Source organism: Ochotona curzoniae, unplaced genomic scaffold (assembly GCF_017591425.1).
Source record: "Ochotona curzoniae isolate NIBS_2020 unplaced genomic scaffold, NIBS_Ocur_1.0 contig_3190, whole genome shotgun sequence".
Taxonomy (NCBI): domain Eukaryota; kingdom Metazoa; phylum Chordata; class Mammalia; order Lagomorpha; family Ochotonidae; genus Ochotona; species Ochotona curzoniae.
Window position 1 is genome coordinate 8,077,635 of NW_024465751.1, and position 20,486 is coordinate 8,098,120.

Genomic DNA, 20,486 nt, shown 5'->3' on the forward strand with positions numbered 1-20,486 from the left:
ACATGGTCCACGGGCTCCATTTGAGAGTATGCTTTACGTAAGTTCCTCCTCTATTTTGGTGGTTTTCCTAGTCCAATCCTTAAGCCCTCCTCTCATTCTGTGTACATTTCCTGCGTAGTAACAACTTCCTGGATTCAGTTCTTATCTGTAGCTCTAACTTATCCCTCAGATGTTCTCACAGGTCATATTCCTATCAGGAACATCCTTCTCAACCAAAGGGACTTTCTGAAATCTCAAAAGGGGCACTTGAAGCTTCAAGAAACTTCTCACGGGCAGAGATATACCTGACTGGAAAATGGTACCAACATCTACTTTAGAATGAGGTTCACTGTCACCATGTTGGAGGACAGATAGGGCTTTTATTGCTCACTATCATATCTAACACAGCACCTAACACAAAGAAGCTCAATAAATATTAAAGGGATGGGTTCAGTCTATCACTAAATGCCGAGGTTTCCATTTCATATCTTTTCAACCTACTTATTTTTTCATCTATACCTTCATCTATACATCAGTGGAAAAAAATAATCACTACTGCTGTTTACTTGGCTTCCTATCACAGTCTCCCAGACACTAAATTTTGCTTGTTCCATCCCATTCACCATTAAAGATCAGTTCTTACCATCTCTCGATGTGAGATCCTTTAAAATCAAATCCAAGGCTGGCTTGAGGGGTAATTAGGTAAAGTTGCCACCTGCAACACTGGCACCCTGTGTCAACCCCAGCTTCATGCTAATGTCTGGGAAAGCAGTGGAGAAGCAGGCCCCAGAACCCATGTGGTAGGGACAGACAGAGTTCTAGGTTCCTGGATTCAGCTTGCAACGACTCGGGGGAGTAAACCAGTGAGAGAAAGACCAGCTCTCTCTCTTATTCTATCTCTGTTTCTTTTTACTCTTTCAAATAAAAAATGAATCTTTCAAAGAATAATCAAATCCAGGGCCTGGTGTGATAGCCCAGTCTCTAAAGTCCTCACCTTATACATGCCAGGATCCCATATGGGCGCGAGTTTGTGTCCCAGCTGTTCCACTTCCCATCCAGCTCCCTGCCTGCGGCCTGGGAAAGCAGTCGAGGACGGCCCAAAGCCTTGGGATCCTGCACCGTTATGGAAGACCAGGAGGAAGCTCCTGACTCCTGGCTCTGAATTGGCTCAGCTCCAGCCTGGCTTCAGTCACTTGGAGAGTGAATCAGCAGATGGAAGATATTTTTCTTTCTGTCTCTCCTGCTCTCTGTAAATCTGATTTCCCAATAAAATAAATAAATAAATAAATCTTTGAAAAACTAAAAAGTATCAAATCCAAAATTTTGAACATGATACACAAATTTATAACTATCTCAACTTCAAAAATAGCATTTCTTTAGTGTTGGTGTACTGTAAGGAGAATCTTCTGATGCTCAAACTTTAATTGAACATTCATTTGCCATGTTTTTTTTTTGTTGTTGTTGTTGTTTTGTTTTGTTTTAACGTAGTTTAATGGCTTGCAAAGTTCTGGACCCAGACTCGGCATTCAGTGGCTAAGTGGGGAAACAGGTTTGCTTCAAATATCATAAGTGATCATAGAAGTAGGTAACTTTGGAATTCCATCAAGGGACAGGGATCTGAATCCAGATGAAACCCATAGAGAGTGAGTTGGGAACCATTAACATCATGACATTGTAGACAGTTTTGTGTGTGTGCTTGACAGTAATTTTCAAACTACCAGAGAGTTAGAAATTCTAAGAAATTAGGAAATATTACTGTTGGGAGTGTATTTGATTAGAAAGGGATTTCCCAAAATATAATAAAAATTAAACCAAAACGCAACACATACATACAAACCCCAAGTTATACATTGACATTAAGTCTTGATGATATAATTTTTCATAAAAAAAAAAGGCCAAGAAATGGAGGAATTTGAGCATTGCAGAGGGCTGAAGAAAAACAGGTGATTCCAAAAGGAGTTCAGAAAAGTAACCAAGAGAAAAGTAACATCTGCCTACTTCTGCACTTGAGCCTTGTGCAGCCAGAATATGCAAGGTTGTGTGATTTTGAAAACTGCAAACTTTAGCTTGCCGTGATGCTGGCCAGTGTTAAGAGACCTCTGTTTAACAGTCTAGTTGTCTTTTTGGTTCAGTTGAATGAATTCCTGGCTAGACCCTGACCTGAAACAAAGGAAAAGTAAGGCAGCAGCCTGAGCCAGGGAGTGGTAAGGGGCAGAGATCGGTACGGGTCCAATAATCACAACTTCTCATGTCACCATCTTCTCTGACTCACCCCAATCCTTTGTCTTTGTTTTCTGGCACAGTTTATGTTTTTCCTTTATGCAGGAATCCCCACAATATATCATATTGTTTGTTAAAAGAAAAGATGGGACTTCTAAAAATATGTAGGCAGCTTTGACAATTCTAGGTTTTTTTTTTATTATAAATATTGATCATGCCCATTTTCTGCCCATCAAGCATTTACTAAGGAAATATCATCAAGGAAGAGAATATGATTCTTCCTTCTAAATTTTAACTTTGTAATAAACTATACTGTCTAGTTTGTTTGAAAAAATGTGAACCTCTGTATCATAATATACTGTTACTAATCTATGGGAGGACAAGAATTCTGAGACATCTTCTTAAAGTGGTGGCAGGTTTGGGAGTTTTGGTATCTGAAAATCACTTCCATTCCTGAATATCTATAGAAAACTACTGCTCATAACATTCAAGACGATGGGGATGCAATAGGTTCCTCCTGATACCAGCACCATTTTCATCCAAAACAAAGGGAAAGCCAGAGGATGGGGGAAATTTGGTTAAAGAAACTGAAAAATTCATGTACTGATTAGTCAGTATTTAAAATAATCAGGAGTAACAGGCCTTAATTTCTTTCTTTCTTTCTTTTTTTTTTTTTTTTACTATTTTAGTACCATATTCATTAAGCATCAATTCATAAAAATGTGGAATTAGAAATATGAATTCATTATATTTGAAGTTTCAACATGTTCATAGAAAGGGTATATTACAAAAATAGTTAATATTTAAAAATGTTTGCAGCAAAATAAGTTAATCCCTCAATTTCGCTTTTTTGCATAAAATTTTTGAAGTAAATTAATAGCATTAACAATTCCCTAATCTTATGTTAGCGCAGAATTTAAATTATATAAGTAAAATTGTGATTGTCAGCATGATTAGATAAGTGTGTAAGAATCTAGTTTATTAAAAAAAGTCATTTCAAGATTTCATATTTAGTATCTTATCTGAAATTTCTGTGAAGTCTTAGCAATCCTTTTTAAAAAATACTTCCTTTTAAATCACTGTTGATAACAGGAAATGGCTCTGAGTAAAATTTCTGATAAACTGATGGTGAAACTTAGTGATCAGGTTGATCTTTGGTTTGTGAGTTTGAGAGAGAAAAGAGACACTACTGCATAACAAGTCCTAAGTACTAAATAGCACACTTTTGTCTGGATTCACTTCAGTTGTAACAGGTATTTCCCTGTAAGCTACAGTGATTTCTTGTTCTTATTTTTATTTGCAAGAAACTGCTGTTAATAATTTATTGAAGCTTGGTTTAAGTTCTGTTATATTCATGAATCAGTTGAATACATCACAGAAAACTTGTGCTTTTTTTTTTTTTTGACTGGAGTTCTTGGGACTTGAGACCCTTTTAATGCTATTGGAACTGTCTTGAAGAAAGAAAGACAAATAAGAATGGAAGAAAAAAATTCTATAACCTCGTTCATTGCCTGCTCTACTTGCATCTTTATCCTTAATCTGGTCGAATTCATTGTGTCTTCTATCTTCTTTAGGTTTCACTGCTGCAAGAGAGACCTGGGTTAGGACGTATCTTGAGTATCATGCCAGGATCAATGCTGACAATGAGATGAGAACCAGAAGATGCTGTGAAGAACTGGAAATGAGTTGTTGGAGGTCCTCAGGATGTGGCACCGACAATGCATATTCGAATAATCATACCAGCTGTGGAATTCATACAACCTGACAAATACTCACCCAGAAGAGAAGGGTCTACCACCACCTGGATATTATTTTGTACTCTCTGTGCGCATGTTATTAAATTCTGCACTCTTAATTACTACATTTGGTGGGAAATATTGTGGGGAACTGTGGGATGCAAAGGAAACATGGTGCGTGACAATGTGGATGGGGATCACCTGGGCAGTTCAGCTGTCTGCACCAACAGATACCCACAAGGCCATATTCACTTTGATAAGCCTTGCAGGCTTTGCTACTGGATCTCATTGACTGAGTTCAAGAATATAGACTCCCACTAACACAACTCACAAAACAGCAAAGTCTACTAAAAAAAAGGGGGGGGGGAGACTTTATTCAATCTCGGTGAACAATAGGAGAATCAGGCATGCACATATCAGCCTGATAGTGAACTGACTCCTTGGGAGGCAAATTATCAGAGGGAAGCTTGGTGCACATGGAAGCAGAGCAAGTGGAAGAAATGACACAGGATTTCATTGCAACTGGGCATGTGCCTCTGCAGCTCTCTCCAACAGGGTGGAGTTACACACCCGCCAGGGCACTTGGATGGTTGCCTCCACCCAGCAGGTGCTGCCAGCCTAACAGTGCTTTGATAGGTACCATGACAGTTACATTAGCAGTTTCCTTCTTTCTTCTTTTTTTTTTTTTCCGGTTTTGGACACATAGAATATGTTCTTCTCTCTGTGTATATGCATAAGATGTCAACATCTTTAATGAGGTTAGAGTCAAATCTTAATGCCCCAAGAGGTTTTATTGTTTGTTTTGTCTCATAAGTCCCACATACTTCTCTTGGCTTTAATCTGTTAGGTATTCACTTCTTGGTTTAATTTTCAGAGGTCATTTTCATTTCCCTGCTTTACGGGATCAAAAGAATCATTGCATGGTAGAATCCACAATGGCCTACAGTTCCACAAAGTGTTGGTGAATTCCAAAGCAACCTGTATTTACTGTGCAAATTTTTGCCCATTGCTGTGCCAGGTAGAAAAATAGCATGTAAAACTATATCAACAATCTTTACGGAAATATTACATCCAGTGGGTGCCCACAGCCTTTTTCTTCTTCGCAAGGTACATTTACTCATTCATTTTTACTTGCATTATAGACCCTGTATTATGTACTAGGATTTACTAAGCACAAGAAAAGATACCATGTCTTATTCTTTTTGAAAGTCTGCAGTGTAGCAAAGTATTGAGATAATTAAAAAAAAAAAAAAAGCAAAACCAAACACTGTGCAAGTGATACAGAGCCTAGGGAGAGCACAACGAGAAGCCACATCTTGTTTTAAATACGATTTTAAGAAACAACTCTTAATAACTAAGATATTTAACCAGGGATGTGGTGCAGTAGCTAAACCGCATCCCACACTGAAGTCTTTTTAGTGTCCCAGTTCTCTGCTTCTGATCTACCTTTCTGTCACTGCATACGTTATCAGGCAGCAAATGATGTCTCAAGTACTTGGGTCTGCACTACCAACCCAGGAGACTCAAGCAGTGTCTGGTCTTCGACCCGACCCATCACTGGCTGTTGGAAGAATTTGTGGAGTTCACTAGCAGATGGTGGATCTCACGCATTCGCACCACCTCTCTGCCATTCTGCCTTTCAAATTAATTGATTAGTTAATTTTTCAATATTTAGCTACAGTAAAATCAAGTCAAAAGTGTAACTTCCAATATCTTCTCAGCTGGTAGTCTGGTATTTCCAGATAGTTTCACATGTGCATGAAACATATTTTACATGAATATAAACAGACAATTTGTTCTATAAATGTATGACATTTATGTAACATAAATGCATAACATTTATGTAATACAAACACACATGTACCCATTTATGTATGACACACCTACTTGTGGGATCATAAAATATACACATAAGTAGACACACATAAATAGTTCAAAAAGTTAGTGGAAAAATGGAACAAAAAAAGCCTATTTTCATATAAAAATTCTGGAATTCATGCATGGAAGGAGAGGATCTTTAAAAAGCTCGTGGAGAATGTCTATTATGAAAAACTATGCATTGGTTTTGATGAGTTTCTAAGGACTGGGAGTGGGAAGCCAGAGGAGTTATCTTTTCACTTCCAAATATTTTACACAACATTTTTATAACAAACACATTACTCGCAGTATTAGGAAAAATATAAATTAAGAATGTATACTTTGGGGAATCTATATTTTTTTATCTATGGCAAAGGAAATCCAGAGGAATAAGACAGAAATAGAAAGGAAGGGTTCTCAGTAAAGGCTGAACTTGGAATGGATACTGTAGCACTGATGGAGTTTAAATAAGAGAGGTGGTGTTGGGGTGGGGAAGAGGATGGAACTGGGTTAGGCTGATGAGAAATGTGTTCTGAGCAGGCATTAGCAAAGCAAGAAGAATGGTAAACTTTTAGGAAGGTCATGTGCGTATTCTTGAATACAGTACATCTCAAGGAAGGATTCTGAGCAAGGAGACCGTCCGGCGCTGGAGAGCATGCCCAGATCTCATCAGCTGAAAATGCAGGTCCATGGCATTTTCACACCTGTAATCCTTACAGAGATAAAAGGACACTGCCAGAATTTAGCAGGCATATTTCTTCTCCACTGTGCAACAGTGCAGATTTATGTTGATAACGATCAGAACTGATGCACTGGTCATGAGAATAAGACAAAAACAAAAGGATCTTTCTAAATAATCTATAGGGATCTGCTTATTGGATATAGGGAATGAGCAAGCAAAAGCAGAATAGTTCTAGATTTTCAACTGGGGAGTCTTCGTGAACAGTGATGTTGGTGACAGGCCCGTAGCTGTAATCCACAGCATGCCTGAAGTCACAGCTTTATCACTTGAGTTTTACCTAAGTCTCTGTTTCCTTTAACAACCCTTCCATGTGGCTATAAGGCAAGTTCCATACATTCATATAAAGATGGCTAGAAATTTTAAAAATTAAAGTACTTTGGGCCTGGCATGGTGGCCTAGTGGCTAAAGTTCTCCCCTTGAATGCTCTGGGATTCCATATGGCGCCAGTTCGAAATCCAGAGGACCCGCTTCCCATCCAGCTCCCTGCTTGTGGCCTGGGAAAGCAGTTGAGGACAGCCCAGACCCTTGGGACCCTGCACCCACGTGGGAGACCTGGAGGAGGCTCCTGGCTCCAGACCTTGGATTGCCACAGCTCTAGCCATTGTGGTCACTTGGAGAGTGAATCATCAGATGAAAGATCTTCCTCTCTTTCTCTCTTCCTCTCTGTATATCTGACTTTGCAATAAAAATAAATAAATCTTTTTTTAAAAAGTGCTTTTACCTTATTTACATTTAAAACAAATTGAAATAGTTAAGACAGGGGCTAGTGTTGTGGCACAGTTGTTGAAGGCTCTACCTGCAATGCCTGAATCCTATATGACTGCAAGTTCAATTTGTGACTGCTCCACTTGCCATCCAAGTAATTATGAATGCATCTGGAGAAGCAGCAGAAGGCAGCCAAAGCCTCATACTTGGATCTCTGTAACCCGCATGGGAGACGCAGAGGGAGTGACGAGCCCTGGCGTTGGCCCAGGCCAGCCCTGGATGTTGCACCATTTAGGGACTAAATTAGCAGACGCATGGTCTCCGTCTCTCCCTCTCTGTAATTTTCAGATACATGAATGAATGAATGAATGAATCTTTTTTAACAAAATAGCAGAGACCAGGCAAAATTACAGTTTATTCAATTATTCTAGTTGGCAATGCTTTGTAAAAATTTTAATACTTCACATATGCTGAAAGAAAAAAAATTCTACAAAATAGTTGACAGAAGGAAGCATTCCCAAGGTTTTAACTTATTTGCATTTGTAACATGTAAGAGTCAGAATCACAAAATTACAAAAACTCAAAATGATTAATAAATATCAGTCAAATAATAGATGCTGATTTACTTCATGTTGAGAATGATCTTTTTGAGTGGATCCTGACCTCTGAGCGGCATGCCGTGAGTCCGAAGCAGGGCTTGTCATAGCTTCACAGTGGCCCTGAAAGCTCAGGGGGGTGGTCTTCACTGCTCAGCTAGAGGTCAAGACATTTGAGGACTACTGTATGATAGAATACAAAAACTGGAAAAGCTCTGAAGTAATCTGTCATGCTTTCCGAGCCCTTGCTTTTGTGTAAGGTCACATCCCTGTGGAGGATGACAGACTACACGGTTGCATAACTAAGCTTCCAGAACTAGTTACAACTCTGGAATGCCATCACTCTTTTGCAATGGAATGATCATCATCATATGAAATCTTGAGAAATAAAATCTCTTGCTTACCTGCCAGTTCCTGCCTGAGAAAACCTAGTCCACATAATAGCCCTTTGTCTAAACGACCGACCTACCTTTTAGAGTACTGAGGATCAGATTTTTAAAAGAATGTTCAAAATATTTCCACATACAATATTCCAATAGGCAAAAAGGAAAAACAGAAGAGAAGTATATTCTGGCTTTACAACAGTGTGAGGGGGAAAAAAGGGGGAGGGTGTGGATACAATAAAACTGGCTGTGAGCTGCTCGCTGTGCAAGCTGGGAAGGCGTCCTCTACTGTGCCTACTTTGAATATGCTTGAAACCTTCCAAGATAAAAAAGGCATACAACTAAATTTTCAAGATTCTCTTTCCATTCTACAACCAATTAGGGACATCAGTGCTATGCAAAAAAAGTTGGGTTAAAAATTCAAGAGGCTTGTTTGCTCAATAACAATAACAATTATGCCAGACAGTAATCCTTGCTAAATGCATGGTGCTTAGGAAAAGTACTTTCACATCCTTTATCTCAACTCATCAGCACAAAACTACCTGGAGACACAGTAGCTAACACTCTAATGTATAAAAAATAAATGAAAGGTTCCGAGGATCTAAGTCACTTCCACGTCATTCACTCACTCACTCATCCATTCATTCATTCATTTCACTAACACTTACTATGCATGTCAGCATGTGTCAGGCAGAAAATTACATTCTGTCTTTCAAGAGACACATGGTTCACCTGACAGAACAAATCTCTATGCTGATAATTACATGATGCTGTGATCCAAGCTATAATGAAGTGCTTTTTTTCTTTAAAGATTTATTTTTTATTATTTTGTTTATTGGAAAGGCGGATATACAGAGAGGAGAGACAGAGAGGAAGATCTTCCGTCCGATGATTCACTCCCCAAGTGAGTGCAACGACTGATACTATGCCGGTCCAAAGCCAGGAGCCTCTTCCGGGTCTCCCACGCAGGTGCAGGGTCCCAAAGCCTTGGGCCGTCATCCTCAACTGCTCTCCCGGGCCACAGGCAGGGAGCTGGAAGGGAAGCGGGGCTTCTGGGATTAGAACCGGCGCCCATATGGGATCCCAGGTGTGCAAGGCGAGGACCTTAACCACTGCGCCACCGCGCCAGGCCCATGAAGTGCTTTTTAAAATCAATTACAGACCAGTTTGGACACATATAGGTCTAAGTAAAACAAAAATTTTATGAAACAACACTGGTTCTTATGCAATGAGCCATATGGGTATTTTTTAAATTTATTTTATTATTTTATTGGAAATACAGAGAGGAGGAGAGACAGAGAGGAAGATCTTCCTTCCACTGATTCACTCCCAAGGTGGTCGCAAAGGAAAGAGCTAAGCCAATCTGAAGCCAGGAGCCTCCTCCAGGCCTCCCACAGGGGTGCAGAGTCCCAAGGCTTTGGGCTGTCCATGGCCACCCTCCCAGGCCATAAGCAGGGAGCTGGATGGGAAGTGGGGTCGCAGAGACTAGAACCAACGCCCATAAAGGATGCTAGCGCATGCAAGGCAAAGATCCCAGCCACCCAGCTACTATGCTGAGCCCTATATGGGTATTTTCTAGTCTATGCTATTCAGTAGTATTCCTCTTTAACCAAATATTGGTCATAACCTCTTACAATGATTTCACTATTTGCTGATGAGCTGCAACCAACAAGATTTAAAAGTGAGCATGAGCATGATGACAGTTCTGCTGCAACAAAATAACAGAAAATCTGCTGAAGGAATGGTGGGAAGGAAGACTTTAGAAGGTGTTTTCTGAGCATTTAAAGCAACATTAAAGTGGTAGGACTACAACAAAGGTGTTTAGATGCTTTAATCTTTGTGTGCATGCAATGTGCTTTGCTGTTTGATGCTGGGCAACTGTAACGCAGAAACAGAAATGACTTCCATTATAGGGTATGGAAGCAACTATTAACATCTTTTAGTAATGTATCATATAATTAATGCTTTTATTTTCAGAGAATAATGTTTATTCCTAATGTTCCAAATATCCGTCTTCTTAAAAATTCTATAAAAACCCAGGAGAAGCAACAAAGTCAGAAAATACACATTAAATATCAATTTAGGTACTGTCATTTATAATGAACAATGAAACTGTATCATGATTCTGTTCAATGACTTAATCCTCTATTTCAGATTTAAAAGTTTGCTGTGATCCAGGACAGCTGCACCTGTTATACAGAGACACTGAGAAGAGCCAGTAAAGAGTTCTCTGTGCTCCTGCTAAAATCTCATGGTGCTGCCCTCTGCTGACTAAGAAAGACAGGGGCAAGATAAGGGATCACCTCATTTTTCTTTGCCATTTCCTCCAATAGGAGGAGGACTATTTCCATCTTTAGGGACTTTTGAAATGTATTTTGCCCAACTTAACTGGAGGCTCATTGTGCTACCTTGAGATAGATTACTAACTTATTTACACCTTTCATGCATTAAGTATTAAAAGACAGAAGGCACTTTCCCACATCCGTACGTGATCAGCTTACAATAGTACTATCACTGACTGGATGTTCAATAAATACTCCCTGAGGATACAGATACTGATGCTAAATACAAAACAAGCAAAATGAAGGAACTTCATTGAATTTCATAAGGCACTGGGGAACTATAGCTGTTTCCTATTTTCCCAAGGAAATATATTTTTACTACTAATGATAAAAAATATTTTGGCTCCAAAGATTGCTTTTTTTTTTATTTTAAACAGTGTTCACAATTAAAATTAAACTTATTGGAACCAAGCCAAAAACACAAACCAGCACTTGTGCCTTTAATCATAATTGTAGGGCTGTAGTAAATCAAAAGGATTCTGGGCAGAGATTTCTAGGCACTCACTGAGATGCAGAGCTGGCCAAAAGGAAAACAAGCCTGCATTTGTGAGGCAGCTCCTGGGAAGCACAACCACCTGCAAAGGTCCCCTGATGTCCACCCAGAACTCTGGCTGAAGACATGCTTAGGCTTGAAAACGTCAAGTTCCCGAAAGAAATCCAAAAAAGTAGATGAACCACAAGGGACCATATTTCCTTCCGGAAGATTTTCAGGTTGTAGTCTACCAAAAAGATCTATTTTTGGAAAGTTCACTTTTTAATTCAGGATGAAAAAAATTGTAAATATTTACCTGAGAACAAAGTGATAAAATACTAAAACAATCAAATAGAGATAAGCAGCCAGAACTAATAAAACAGGCTTCTAATGCTTCAACCAAATGTTGAATTCTGTTCTGAAGATTAAAGCTGAATTTTACATAGGGCATTAGCTTGGTAACATTTTACTTTCTAAAATATTTCATTTAACACTTCCAAGTTTGTATTAAAGCACCTTCAAATGGTATTTCTGAGGTGTCATAAGTCCAGACCACACAAAACCACACTCCACCTCTCTCTATCTTTTCCTGATGCCAGCCACCACTGACACCCCTGATTCTTAATGAATTCCAGTGAACACTGTTAGGTACAAGCAAATCTACTGTAAACGTTAAAATATTTGACTGCAGACATGCTAAAAAAAAAAAAAAACAGCATTATCAAGGGTGTGTAATTTAAAAAAAAAGTTGATACTATTCGTGTTAATGCAAGTTTCCCTTACTGTCTGCACTTCATTAGTATCTTAAGATCCTAGAAAACAAGCAAGCAAGCAATATAGGCAAAAAAAAAAAAAAAAAAAAAAAGTCCAGGGCCCGGCGTGGTGGCGCAAGTGGTTAAAGGTCCTCGCCTTGCACCCCCGGGATCCCATATGGGCGCCGGTTCTAATCCCGGCAGCCCCGCTTCCCTTCCAGCTCCCTGCTTGTGGCCTGGGAAAGCAGTCGAGGACGGCCCAAAGCTTTGGGAACCTGCACCCGCGTGGGAGACCTGGAAGAGGCTCCTGGCTTCGGATCGGCATAGTATCGGCCCGTTGCGGCTCACTTGGGGAGTGAATCATCGGACGGAAGATCTTCCTCTCTGTCTCTCCTCTCTGTATATCTGCCTTTCCAATGAAAAAATAATAAAAATAAATCTTTAAAAAAAAAAAAAAAAGTCCAAACACCTTCATGTAGCCTTCAGAGCTTTCTTTCTGTATTATCTCACTCTGGTACTGAAACAAAGCATGCACTTCAGGCTAGGTTTGAGTTTCGATCTCTCTATCATTAGCTTTCTGACTTTGGGGGCAGTCACTCAGGAATTCTGAGCCCGAATTTCCACCTGTGAGTGGCTGTATGAACAGCTCCCGAGATTTGATATGAACTAAATGAGATAAGACATACATGAGAGGGAGCTTAGCACAGAGCCACGCGGACACTGACTGATCATCCTGCTCTAGGTTCACCTGCTGTGGCTGCCCTATGCCTTGGTTCTTTTACAACTGCCTGTACTGAATCAACACCTTATCTACCAGTCCCTCTGGAACAGTCACTTTTCTCAAATATGACAAATGCTCTCAGCACCCTATAGCCCCGATTATATAGTTCTCAGCTTCAAATGCCCTTTAAACTGCCATCACCAGTGAAATTTTACTCCTGCTTTGAAGCCGAGTTCAAATGTCCACTCTTCCAGGAAGTCCTCCTTTCAGTCTGCTGGTCAACATTGATAGCATTCACTTTCGTGTTTTCCGAGTTCACTGCTTGCAGCGTGACTTTACAACATGTATTTGTTTATGTCATATTACTTGTCCATATATATTACCTTCCTGAACTGTGAGCTTAGCAAGGTGGAAATCATGCTTTCTTCTGTTTTTAATCTGAGCAATTAATAACTTGTGCTGGAATTGACTTTATAAATGTCTGCTGATTCAATAAATACATCAAAGTGCTTTCATAAATTTTTACCCAAATACAGTATTAATCACTTATCTGCTCTTCTAAATTTTTTTGCTAAAGTTATTGTCTAACTAAAAAATATACCCTGCGAGCTTCTGTAATATATAATAACAAATGTCCTAAGAACAGTGTAATTTTAATGCTTAACACTCAAATGCACAAACATTTTTGGACTACTATACAGACTCTAAAATTGATAATATCCATTACTATCTACTGGTAGACTTAATATAATATTGGCAAAGGGCAATGATTCAAAGAGGAATAAGCCAATGGTGCATATATAAAATGGAACTTTAGGAACAATTTAAAATTGTCTTCAAATATCTAATGAATCAACACTGCTGAAGGAAATAATCAGGACACTAAATTAGTGCTAATTTTGCAAGCATGTGTTCCATAGGAAAAAATAAATAAATACACAAGATGTTGACATATAGCTATTTGTGGGTAATAAGATAATAGGTAATTTTAATTTGTCCTTTATCTTAACTGAATTTTTTTTTTACAATAGCTTCATTTTTTATTGTCACAAAGGTTATTTTAAAATGACTGGATTTAAGGTAACTCTAATGAGCATTTACTCAGATTTAATTATAAACATCAAAAATCGTTATTAGCAAAGTAGAAGGCTTCTCCATTTTTAATACTGATCACAATGCAGTGCTGTAGACATAAGTAAAAACCAAGAGTTAATGCTGTGGCTTAGAAAAACATACTAACCCAATCTGTCCTCAGTTCTAAACAGAGGGCAGAGTCAGTCAGCATCTGACTCCTGATTTGGCAGCAGCAAAGCAGCAGCTCTTGGGGTAAAGAGCAGGCTGGCATTCCAGTTCAGCCCCGCCCTCACCAGCTGTGTGACTTGTTCTCTCTGAGCCACCACCGGATCTGATCCACAAATCAAGGAGGATGCCACAGTCTCTCGTGTCTGAAAGGCCATCACCATTGCTGGAATGTCCACTGCAGGGCACCATCACGGCAGGCCCTCTTCTGCTCACACATCTGGAGACATCACTCCCAGTGCAGGGCAATGTCAAGCACTTAATGCACAGAGAGGATCAGCAGGCCAAAACAGGGGCTCTTTCTGACTGGGAACGAACCAAGAAAGTCTGATTAAGTTCGTCTGGTGGTAAAGCCTGACTTTCAAACAGGTTTCCAGTGAGTTATTGGATATGCATGAGGCATTCATTGCTGGATCCACCAGAAAGGGGAGCGCTGGTCACAGTTGAAAGCACCACGAAGGAAATGGGCAGAAAAGATGAGGGAGAGGAAGGAGAGGACAAGTGTTGGAGGGCAGTGCAATCAAAAAGGCAGAGAAAGAGGAAATGAAGGGAAAAAGCAGAAACGATCAGACTGTCAGACAGGGAGGAGTAAGGGGAAGAGAGAAAATCAGTTCTTCCTCTGTCTTCCTCCATATTCTCCCTCCCAGATTTAGTCCCCTAAATCGCACTAACTTTCCTGCTTCTCACTCTCTTCGCCCCTCCCCTGCTCTGACATCCACCTTCTGAACAGAACCAAGGTTTTATTCTAGAGTCACTCTCATCTCCACTCCCTCTCAGACAAGTGCATTCCTTCCTTTAGGAGTCAGAAAGCGCGATAGGGAAACACTAATCCAGAGTGGACTCTGACTCTGGAATTGAGTTCCAGGCGCCCTAGAAGCTCCCAAGAATCACAAAGATCTCGCCTGATGGTGGCTACAGATATGAGGGGGCACAGCACAGGGAGAGCAGCTGTCCGCCTCTCACTTTCTGCCCTTGGTCACTCCCTGTCCTTGTTTGCACTATCTTCAATTACAAAGGATGTACTCTTTTCAATTACAAACATGAATGTCCCATGATTAGGATTTATCATCTGATACTGTGTAGTCACCCTTCCCTTTCTGATGAACGTCAGAAATGTTAGTTTAAAATGTCAGAACAGGGCATGCTATAAAACCAAATCCACAGGACAAGTGGGCCATGTGAGTAGTTAGTTAAAAGTCACATGGCCCTTAGGAGCAGGAATGTGTTATATCTAATGCATAATCTCCATGCGTATGTCAATCTAACTTGCCAAGAGAAAGCTGAAGACAAAATGCTTGATTTTGGTTGAACAAAATGGCAAGAAATCTTCTTTGCCAACGAAGCGAGAATGCAATCAAAAGCTTCCATGATTGTTAAGTGGGATGTCTGTTGGGGGTTAAGATGGAGCAGGTGGAGAGGTTCAGCAGATACTCTGGTAACTGTACAAAGTCTATCAAAAACTCCTCTTTTCAAAATTGGTACTTGAAGAATAAGAAAATGCCAATATCGCATCTGGAAATGTGTTCATTCATCAGTGAAACTGTGTTATTTCACACCTCATCAAACAGTATGATAATTTGTCTACATTTGCCAAAACCGAAACAGAAAGCTAAAATGTCCTTGCAGATGGCTTTGTTCAGCAAACGAGTAGAATTAGCTCCTCTGTTAAGGAAAAGCATTTTCTTGAAATAAAAAGGAAGTACATTACTGAATAATAGGGAGCCCCTTCCCCTCTAAGTACTCTGTAAAGCAAGCAAGGCAGTGGAACCCTCCTTAGCGATGCTGTCCTGCCAGCTGTGCCCTTACAGCTCTCAGAGGGGCACTGGGGAACAGCAGGCTGCGGGAGCTCAAGACTTTTATCTCTTCCACCTCTTCTACAGCTCTCTGCACAACTAGCAGTGTGGACTGTAAGACAGAAAGACTGGGGTTGAGGTGAATGAAGTGGAGAGGCCAACAAGAGGTTACTGGAGAGCTTTTTGAGGCAAAGGATACTCATTGTCTGGGATGGCAGGAATGCACCATTTTCATCTGTTTCCTGGCACTGCATCCGCTGCACCTCTCTGAATGGTTGAATCTTACACTAGCCAAATAGCTGGTTTTTAGTCTCTAACACAATATGTAAAGACTAGGTTTCCAGATTCAGCTCATTTTAGGGATTACTACAGTTAGCTTAAGAAACAGAAGATGGTTATGGAGTAAATCACTCTCAGATTCAGGTCAGTCGTGGAAGTCACTCTGTTTTAGGAATTCAGAATTTGGCAAAATAAGTCCACAGCAATCACTTTTTTAAACATCTAACATCCTACATAGGAAAACATACTGTCTCGATTTTTCATCTTTCTTTCACTTTTTTGTTTTAAGATTTATCGATTTTTATTGGAAAGACATATTTACAGACAAAAGGAAAACAGAAAGATCTTCTGTCCACTGGTTTACTCCCCAAGTGGCCTCAATGGCCAGAACTGAGCTGACCCAAAGCCAGGATCCAGGAGTTTCTTCCAGGTCTACCTTGTGAGTGATAGGCTTTGGGCCATCCTCTACTGCTTTCCCAGGCCACAAGCAGGAGCTGCATCAGAAGTGGAGCAGCAGGGACTAGAACTGGCACTTGTAGGTAGAGAATTAGCCAGCTGAGCCATTATGGCAGCCCCCTTTCTGCTACCTCTAAGAGGCTTTCTTTCTTCTTAACAAAACCAATCAACAAGAGACAGCTCACATAAATGATATGGGCAGGAACGCTGCTGCCAGATTTCTTGGATATCAATTGCAAAGTTAGGCAAAGTGCTCAACTTCTGTGGGTCTCAACAATGTTTTGTAAAATAGGGATACTAGTAGAGTACCTTGAATAGTTTGGTGCATTGTAAATGTGCACAGAAGGTCAATTTTGCTATTGCTTAAAAAAAATCACTAGAACTTATGGGTACGAGGGCCAGGCATGATAGGGCAGGCCTCCACCTACGGTACAAGTACCCCATAAGGACACCACATCTAGCTCGCTGCTTATGGCCTAGAAAGGCAGCGAAGGATGGCGTAAGACCTTGGCCCCCTACACCCACATGGGAGACACGAGGAAGTTCCCAGTTTCCAGCTTCAGATTGGCCATGCTCCAGCTGTTGTGGCCATTTGGGGAGTGAGCTAGAGGACAGAAGATCTCTTTCTATCTCTGTCTCTCCATGTCTCTGCTTTTCAAGTAAAAATAAAACTTTAGAAAAATTAGAAATTGATGACCAATGGAACAGAAGAGAAAACCCAGAAACAAATCCACACTGGTGGCATTTAACATCAATCAATTTTTGACTAAGATGCCAAGAATACACAATAGGGAAAAAGCAGTCTGTTCACTAAGTGGTGCTGGGAAAACTGGACGTCTGCCTGCCAAATAGTGACACTGGACCCTACATCACATGCATATATATTTAAAAAAAAAAACCCCGCTCAAAAATAGATAAAGGACTTAAATGTAAGCTGTGAAACTATAAAACTACTAGAAAAATGAGGGGGAAAGCGCCACACTATTGATCTGAACAATGACTCCCTGGAAATATCGTCAAAACAGATGCAAGCAAGACAGACAACCAAGATTAGACAAAGCAAGATTATATCAAATCAAAAAACTCTAAAATAGCTAAAGAAACCATTAACAGAATAAATAACCCACAGATTAGGAGAAAATATTTGCAAGCCAAGCATATGATAATGAGCTAAAAACAACCAAAATGTAAAAAGAACTCAATACAATTGCAAAAAAAAACCAAATCAAATCAACCCAAATACCCCCAGTAAAAAGTGGACAAAGGACATGAATAGATATTTCTCAAAAATAGCATATGAATGATCAATAAATATATGAAAACACGGTCAGTATGGCTAATCAATGGGGAAACGAAATTAAAATCACAATCAGAAAGTCATACATCTGCTCACACAACTACTACCAAAGAGATGAATGATATCCAGTACTGGGGAGGATGTGGAGCAAAGGGAACCTGCAGTATAAACTAATACAGCTGATATGGAAAATGGCAAAGGGGTTTCTCAGAAAACTGAGCAGCGAACTATCAAATGATCCAGCAATCCTACTTTTGGATATATATCCAAAGACATGCAAACAGTGTGTCAGGGTAAGGGTTGAGGCACAGTGAGTCAAGCTGCCACGGGTGAGACCAGCATCCCATACTGCGGCGCGAGGTCTAGTCCCAGGTGCTTGGCTTCCATTGTAGCTCCTAGCTAGTGTGCCTGGGAAAGCAGTGAAAAATGGATCAAGTGTTTGGGTCCCTGCCATCCCCATGGGAGATGCAGCTAGTCTCAGGCTCATGGCTTTGGTTTGGCCTGAGCCAGTCCTGCTCATTGCAGCTATCTGGGAAGTGAATCAGAGGATGTAAAATTTCTAGATTTCTCTCTTTTTCATTCTCCCTGTCACTTATTAAAACAATAAATTCATTTTTAAAATGGGGAGTCAATCATCAGACGGAAGATCTTCCTCTCTGTCTCTCTTTCTCTCTTTTGTATCTGCCTTTCCAATAAAAATAACAAATAAATCCTTAAAAAAAAAAAAGAGGGGCCCGGTGCGGTGGTGCAAGTAGTTAAAGTCCTCGGCTTGCATGCCCGGAATCCCATATGGGCGCCGGTTCTAGTCCCGGCAGCCCCGCTTCCCTTCCAGCTCCCTGCCTGTGGCCCGGGAGAGCAGTTGAGGACGGCCCAAAGCTTTGGGAACCTGCACCCGCGTGGGAGACCCGGAAGAGGCTCCTGGCTTTGGATCAGCGTAGCATTGGCCGTTGCGCTCGCTTGGGGAGTGAATCATCGCACGGAAGACCTTCGTCTCTGTCTCTCCTCTCTGTATATCCACCTTTCCAATAAAAAAATAATAAAAATAAATCTTTAAAAAAAAAAAAAGGAGCACTGGTAAATACCTTCCTTATGCTAAGCACTGCACGACCCTGACGTAAGGACCCTGACGTAAGGACCCTGACGTAAGGACCCTAACTGCAGCAATAAGAGTGGCCTTGGACATTAGGGACACAGTCATTTCGACTAGCTCCCTTAGTTAACAACCTGAAAAAGGTTGGTTAACTAAACCGTGGTGAGCTAATGTTAAAGTCATGCAAAAAATGTCTACGCCTCCAAGCAGCAGCAGCACAGGGCCTGCATGACGGTGATGCAGGAGAATGCTCCGGCACAGCGGCCATTCTCTCCCCTGGACCCAAGGCAGGATGCTGGCGTCCCTCTGAGATGCAAAAAACACCTCAGAGGTATTTTTAGCAGCCACAAGATCCAAGTCGGAAAGCCCTCTGCTAGAAGAGATCTCTTCGCCCACAGAATAAGGAACTACACATTACATTCAAAACTTGGCAACAATTCAATCGCCACTCTTAGGTTTTTTTTATGCAGTCATCCTGAATCTCATGGAAAATTAAACTTGTTCTCAGCTCTTTCACTTCATTGGGAAGAAAATTCTAAGCTAGCAGAAATGAATACATGAATTTCAATTCTCCGAAAAGGCTTCTGGGTGTGGCTGAGATGGCTAACTTTGAAAACTTAGCAATACAGGATACATTATGAGAAAGTTCTTGACTTAAATAAGGATGCTAAATCACCAGATCCTTCTGGAAGAGTCCTTTCATTAATTTCAATGAAGTCAAGCAAAGAACACGTTGTAATATGAAACACAATTTATGCAACTATGTTGAAATACTCTGACAGAGTTACAACTTCTAATGTAAGAATTTTATGGTAAAACAATTTCAAAACAGTATTACGAATTAGGTTGGGCTTATTTTGGTTTTAAGCTGTCACAGGAAAACACCATACACATCACTGAAATCCTAAGGCAAAATGATAGTGTCTTTAAATAAAAAAAAAATCATGTGCTCTGCAGCTTAAAATTAAAGAGCTGAAACTAAACCTCAATTGAAATTATACTGTTAGGCAACTCCAAAAGCTAAACACAAAAACATGTTAAAATAAAGATTGCAACATCAAGGGAAAACCATCCTCACTTGTATAGTTTTAGGTTCTCAGTCTTCTCTGACTCCTGCCCAGCTGAGAGTCTCTGAGCCTGCACAGGTTTTCCCACAGTCAGACACTCACTCACTCACTCACGGCCACATGGGTTTACTCAGGGAAAGGAATGCACCACGGTCAAGGGGCCAATAGAAATCCCGAGGGTGGCTCTGGTCTGTCTTCTAAAACCAATGAACTTCCCATTCTATAACCTTTAATGACAGGAGGGAAGTTTACAAGTTATACACCCAACTTAACTATAAGGCAGGCTACGTTCATTACACGCCTCACTGTGTTAAGAAAGAAAAAGAAAGCATTGTGCAAGGCACGGCCCATCCTGTCAGGAAATGAACGAATCCTACTTTGGTTGTTTTTGATGAAGTTCTTCAGTCAGTGTGTTGTTTTCAATCAGAAAAGTCAAGAGCATTTAAAAACAAAACTTCCATGATATTTTATTAATTCTGTAATATAAAGTACTTCTCTGTAACCACAAGAGAATTCTGAGAATCCAGCCTTTCCAGAAAGCCCAAGAAAAATACTTCAGTTTCACCATTCTCAAACTCATTTGACTTTCAAACAAAATAAACATATTACTTTATTTAATATCGTTGCACAAGCGAATTCACAAGAATGAAATGTGTTCAGAGTTCCTAGAAAAAATGTAGCAATACAGGCTGCCAGCTTG

The 20,486-nt window shown here is 40.3% G+C and overlaps 1 protein-coding gene across 2 annotated transcripts in view; it reads right to left on the bottom strand.

The window, feature by feature from the left end:
• Positions 1-20,486, bottom strand: part of NSMCE2 (NSE2 (MMS21) homolog, SMC5-SMC6 complex SUMO ligase) — a 235,986-nt gene that overhangs the window by 104,429 nt on the left and 111,071 nt on the right. Inside the window, exon 5 of one of the 2 annotated variants that reach the window (XM_040979309.1) lies at positions 3,699-3,782. The exons of the other annotated variant lie outside the window; for it this stretch is intronic. Coding sequence (XP_040835243.1) covers positions 3,699-3,782 — 84 coding nt within the window. The remainder of the gene's footprint in view (positions 1-3,698; positions 3,783-20,486) is intronic. 2 annotated transcript variants of the gene reach the window in all.